Here is a 6,053-nt window from a genome sequence, read left to right as displayed (position 1 = left end):
TCGGAGGTGCCGTGCTTTCGATACTTGGATCGGTCGGACGTGAAGACGTACGACTACATCAACCGCGTTGATATAACGCTTCCGCGAACGGTCTACGAGGGTACATAGACAACACTCTCTCCTCTCGTTGCTATGCATCACCATGATCTTGCGTGTGCGTAGGATTTTTTTTTGAAATTACGACGTTTCCCAACAAATAGGAAAATCATAGCGCGCAAAAAAAACATATGCGGCTGGATCTAGGTGCTGGGCTTCCTCACCACGGGCCAAGCCCAGGCCGTTGGAGCCAGCTGAGTCGCGGGGCTCTTGACTGGGCCTTAGAGGCTGCTGGGCCGCGGCTGGAGAGGAGGCCGGCCCATGCGGAAATCACAGGGGAGCCGGATGGGCCTTGCTCGGTGCGGTGGGACGAGCCCGAGTCAGTCTAGATCGGGTTGCGGTCAACGCAGCAGGGGATCGAGCAGCGGAACTTGGCGTCGGAGCTTCAGACGGAACAGGACGCGACAACGGCAACATGGGGGCCGAAGCAGAGGCAACGACGACGTCTGGCAATGGACTCGGCGCGACGACGGCGAACTTAGCGCGAGGGAACTCCGGCGGCCGGATGAGGCGACGACTGCTGCCGAAGAGGGTCGAGACGGCGTGGTCCTGCAGGGAGGCCTTGGGCGTCATGTCATGGAGGCGCGACGGGGAGGTCCATGGCGTCACGCTCCGGAGCTCTGGCGGCAGCAGGATCAGGCGGTTGGATCCGGACGAGAGGGCGGTGGGGCGGCGGTTCCCGGCCTGATCTGGACGGCGGGGTGAGCAGGGGAGGCCATGGCGTGGAGCTTGCCTCTCCATCACGCTCGTCCCTGTCAGCGAGAGGAAAAGACCTGAGAGGAAGAGAGAGATCCAGGGGAAAAACGAAGGGATAAGGAGGAACGGGCGGTTCCTGGTGACTGTTGTTGCTGGCCAGGAGCCTTCGACGGGGGAAGCACCGGCGAGGAGGAGGCTGAGCGCAGGAGGATCTGGATCAAAGAAGAGTAGTGGCTGGGCGCGGAAGGAGAGGCGCAGGTGGATCGGGAGGAGATCCCGAGGTTGGGGAATGAGTGCGGCGGCGGCGGCTGGGAGGATCCCTAGAAATTAGGGATTTGGTCTGAAATTAGACTAGGGGTGGACTATAAATATACATCACAGATTAGGTTAGGGGCTATCTCGACCCTACGATGCAATTGGACGATCGCGGATAAAATAGCTAGGGAGTCCAATTAACAAAACGGAGATGTTTTATAGACATTTGAGGATGATCCGGACACAGCGGTAACGACTGCTCGGGTCGGGTCCGGGACAACTTTCGGACGCGCGCGAGAGGAGGGCCGCGGGCTGACGAGAGAGCTTAGGCTAGGCCTGGCGGTAGGTAGTGGACTGTGCAGAAGGTCTCAGGCTGAGAGAAGAGAAGAGAGAGAGGCCCGGCGACTGTTTGCCGAGACCGAAAACGTCCGGCGTTAGACCGGCTATACGGTCGCTATAGTTATCCGTCAGGGCATCAAACGGACTCCGAATGCGATGAAACTTGACAGGCGGCCTACTAACAACAAAACAACACCGCACGACAACTCTCATCCCATTCCGAGAACATTTTCCGGCACTTATAAAATACTATCTCGGACAAGCCGCGGGCGCGTGCAAGTGTGTCTGGGCTCAGAACGGACAACGGAGAGAACGAGGAGACCGGGACGGATGCAAGTTTCGAAAACTTGATGATGCAATGCGAATGATGACATGGCAAGATGCAACACGCAAGCGAATGACATGGCAACAACAGCGAATAACTGGAAGACACCTGGCGCAACGGTCTCGGGGCGTTACAATTGTCCCCTCCTTTATCGAAAGAAAACTCCACTTTATTCATTGCAAAACATGGTAATATCTTTAAGGAGAAGGGGGTTGTCTTCTCCAATAGCTAAATAATCTTCTACCTTTTAAAACTAAAACCATGATAAGTAGTGGCGGAGCTATGTTGAAAGCTGCACGGGCCATGCCCCCACCAGCTTTGATAAAATATGTGAAAGAAAAAAATGGAGGGGGAGATTAGGAAAAACATAGAGTTTTTTGCCCCCCCCCCCAAACATCCATATTTATGTCCCCCCCCCCCTCCCCTAAGGGCTCATTTGGTTGTTCGGGTGTGAAAATCCAGGGCAATAGATCCCAAAGGAGAGATTCTCTTGTGCATGTACGACCCCTCCCACCACGGTGGGAGGTGTTCCACTACACCAGGTGCCCAAATGGCAACAGAGGTGTTCCACGGGGGAGATTTTCATGGATCTGCACACGGCCTCATCCATCATGGATAAAACTGGGTGGAAGAGCATGAAGAGGGGATAACCTTGGTTCAACGAGGAAGACGACCTGGCCGTCGATGTCGGTGGAGGTGACAAGAGCTTACGGATGGGACATCCGGGGAAGGAGGAGGATAACGACCGTGACCCATTGACATCCCTGGAGGGAGGGGCAAGAGCATATCGTTGTCGCCGGAGGGGTGGGGCGTGGAGGCAGATCACTGGAGGGACGGGGGCGGGGCGTCGCTCAGTTGTCGGCGGAGATGCTTGGGGTGGAGCACTGGATCTTGGTTGTCGTTGGCTCATGTTCGCTACTCTCGTCTCGCCTCGAGCCGCGGTATTTTCTTCCGACCCCTCGAGGCGTGGATCTCTCCCCCGTGAAAACGACGTGGATCGGGCCAGTATATACCTGATGGGTGAAGCACCAAATGGTCCAGTAGCTCTCCACGGGACGATTTGCCTCCTTGGTCTGTACACCCCGGTTTATGATGGGGATACCGGGGAGATCACGGCCTACCAAACATGGCCTAAAGGATCTTACCTAGCTCCGCGAGTGATGATAAGTACACTATTTTGGAACGGAGGGAGCATTACTTACTTCTTTGTAAGGAGTAATCTTTGAGTACTGCACAAGTAAACGAAGAAAGGCACATGTCCTTTGTACCTTCGTTAATTGAGCACTCTTGTTGTTAACTAAAGGCACGCGCTCTTGGGCCTTGCCTCTTGAGGTCCGCAAGCATGGCACACGAACTGGGTCCCCGCGGAGGCGCAGACGCAGAGCACCACGCCAAGTCATGCGTTCATCCGGGCATGCAGCTTACGCGACACGCCATGCATGCATGCGTGCTCATGCAAGAGATAGACCGCGCGATGCATTGCACCACAAGATTTGACCGTTGCCCCAAAAGCCGCGCACGACAAGCTTAGATTTACAGGATCAATGTGAATCGTCTTTGCGCTCGGCTCGATCGCCAGGACCGTCCCAGCGGATTCATTCACTAGTCTCTCGCCCGCCCTGTTCTGAGCGCGCGCGTACGGACGTGCCACCCCAGTCGAGCAAGCAGAGAACCCAGAGTCCAGACTGCCCGACCGATCATGGCGCAAAGTTGATGTGCCGCAGCCGCGCCTGCGCGCTCGCTGAACCGCCACTGCTCGCTACTCTTATCTCGCAGGGCGATGGAAATAAAAGGTTTGTTTACCGGCATCAAGCTCCCAGACAAGAGACGCTTTCAGCGCGCAAATTAAAGGTTGATGAGAAAGCAAACAAGCCATTCATGTCAATCCGATTCTCTTCCCTTCCTATCCTACGTGCAGGTGCGGCCATCTCCGACCAACACTCCCTGCGCCTCCCATCCCCCGGCCCTATCCCCTGCCCCCGCTGCCAATTTTAAACGCACTCACGTCAACAAACACATCACACGCACCATCGTCGGAGAGGAAAGGGGAGCCCGGATAAAAACGTAAATCAGCGACGCAACGGCCGTTGACACGCGGCTTGGAAGCAGATACCGAGAAATGACGACGAAATGATTCTTCTTCCTTCCGATTCTTTGGAGAGTATCGGACGTGGGTGGTGGGCGCATAGAGAGGTGCGAGGACAAATCGCGCCTCACGTACCCTCCTCTCCCTCCCCCGCCCACTCTATTACCCGCCCGCCCTTTTCCGCCCGCCCACTCTGCCTTCGCTCTGCTCCCATCGCCATTTCCTCCTTCCCCTGCACCCCTCCTCCCCTCCTCCTCGTGCAGAGCAAGCCAACGCGAAAACAGCACGAGCGAAGCACACGCGCGCGCACGGGCGCTCTCATTCTTTGCTCTTCTTCTGCTTCTTCAACGAGCCGCACGCGCGCATTCCTCTGCCCGGTGTGAGGCTAGCTAGCGGAGGGAGGCCCGGCCATGGGGAGGCACAAGTTCCGGCTGTCGGACATGATCCCCAACGCGTGGTTCTTCAAGCTGCGCGACATGCGCGGCGCTGTACGGGGCGGGGGTGGGGGCGCTGCCAGCCCCGGCGGGGCGTCGCGGGCGGGCAGGGCCGGCCGGGCGCCGAGCACGCCGCACAGGGCGTCCTACTACTACACGCCGAGGGCCGGGGACGCCGTGGGGTCCCCGCTCCACCCTCCCAGGGCCTCGGACGCGCAGTTCCCGCCGCTGCCGCTGTCGCCGCCGCGGCGCTCGTCCAAGCGGCGCCACCGGAGGCGCTCCGTCAAGCTGGCGCCGTCGGCCAGCGGCAGCAGCGTCGTCTCCTCGCCGGTCTCCACCGGGTGCCGCTGCAGGCGCAAGCCCGAGCTCGTGGTGGTCCAGGCGCCCGACACCCCGCCGTGCCGCCTCGACAACTTCGTCGGCTACGACGACTCGGGTGACGAGACTCTCAAGAAGCCGACGGTCGCCGTGCTGGGCGACGGCGGGCTGGGCGGCAAGCTGATCACCTCCGCGACGGACATCATCATCGACCTGCGGACCAAGAAGAGGCCCGACACCGACAGGGTGCTGCTCCCGCCGATCGTGACCAGGCCGAAGCCAGCGCGGAGGACGCCCGAGGAGCTCCTCGATCTCGAGGACAAGCACATCGACACCCTCGCGCGCGCGGCCCAACGGGCCACCACGCCTTTCTCGGACGAACAAAGCAAGGCCGCCAAACCGAGGCGGTCCGTGTCATCGTCGGCGCGCCGGCTCAAGACGCGCGGGAACACGCCCCGCGTGGCGTCCTGCAAGAAGTCCAAGCCTCCCGCGCCCTCGCCGGCGCCCGCGCGGGAGAAGACGCCGCCTCTGGCGGAGAGCTTCGCGGTGGTGAAGACGTCGCGGGACCCGAGGCGGGACTTCCGCGAGTCCATGGAGGAGATGATCGCGGAGAACGGCATCCGCACCGCCGCCGACCTGGAGGACCTGCTGGCGTGCTACCTCTCCCTCAACGCCGCCGAGTACCACGACCTCATCGTCGACGTGTTCGAGCATATCTGGGCCGGCCTCGCGGACATCAGCATGTAGCAGCAAGCAGAGCAGCGCTGGTCTTGCATGGTGAATCCAACGAGTCCCATCGTGTCCAAAGTTGTCGTCGTCCTTGCCTAATTAGCTCTTGTTAATGCTCCTAAATTGGGTATGATAAATATATGAGATTGCCCAAGCCTGTGAAGCCAAAGCCATGCTCTTCTCCTCTCCTTCTACCTTTGCTGGTAGTGCAGTAGCTGCTCCCGAACATCACCTGTAACAAGGTGTGGGCGCACAAGTGAACAGTGGGGTAATAACTGACAAAGTATGGTGGTAGGACCGTACAAGTAATATAGGATTACGGTGGTGTAGGAGTAAATTAGATAAATATTGTTGTTGAGCTCGAACAGTAAAAAAATGAAAAATCTGAAAGCTGTTATATATTATCGGCACCGTGTTGCCTCTTTCGAGTGTTACTCTTTCGCGCGTAATTCCGTGTTGTTGGTTCAGGAGTACTGCAATTGAAGCTTTTATTTAGGTGGGTGACCCTCCGGTCCTGACGTTTTTCGATGGTAATTACAGTCACATAAGGATGGCAAATTTCAACGACACACAATAAGTTTGTGTTGAAAATAAACTGAAACAGAAATGTTGCTATAGTAAACTTGTCATAAAAAACATTCGAGGTTATTATGGTGGCACTTATGATGTGCCACGAGTGGTGATGTGCTAACTCAATTAGCCCCCATATTTGGCGGGCAACAATTCTTGGATTCTTTGCCTGTAGTTTCTTGATAACGTACTTGCGTTGCGTGGT

The 6,053-nt window shown here is 57.5% G+C and overlaps 1 protein-coding gene across 1 annotated transcript; it reads left to right on the top strand.

Annotated features, from left to right (window-relative positions):
- The first annotated feature begins 3,960 nt into the window (after positions 1-3,960).
- Positions 3,961-5,712, top strand: LOC123058731 (transcription repressor OFP1). The gene has a single exon (XM_044481424.1). The coding sequence runs from the start codon at positions 4,208-4,210 to the stop codon at positions 5,294-5,296; it is 1,089 nt and encodes a 362-aa protein (XP_044337359.1). The 5' UTR covers positions 3,961-4,207; the 3' UTR covers positions 5,297-5,712.
- The last annotated feature ends 341 nt before the right edge of the window (positions 5,713-6,053 follow it).

This window comes from Triticum aestivum, chromosome 3A (genome assembly GCF_018294505.1).
Source record: "Triticum aestivum cultivar Chinese Spring chromosome 3A, IWGSC CS RefSeq v2.1, whole genome shotgun sequence".
Classification (NCBI taxonomy): Eukaryota; Viridiplantae; Streptophyta; class Magnoliopsida; order Poales; family Poaceae; genus Triticum; species Triticum aestivum.
The sequence above is the reverse complement of the archived record's forward strand: the minus strand, read 5'-3'. Positions and strand labels throughout refer to the sequence as shown.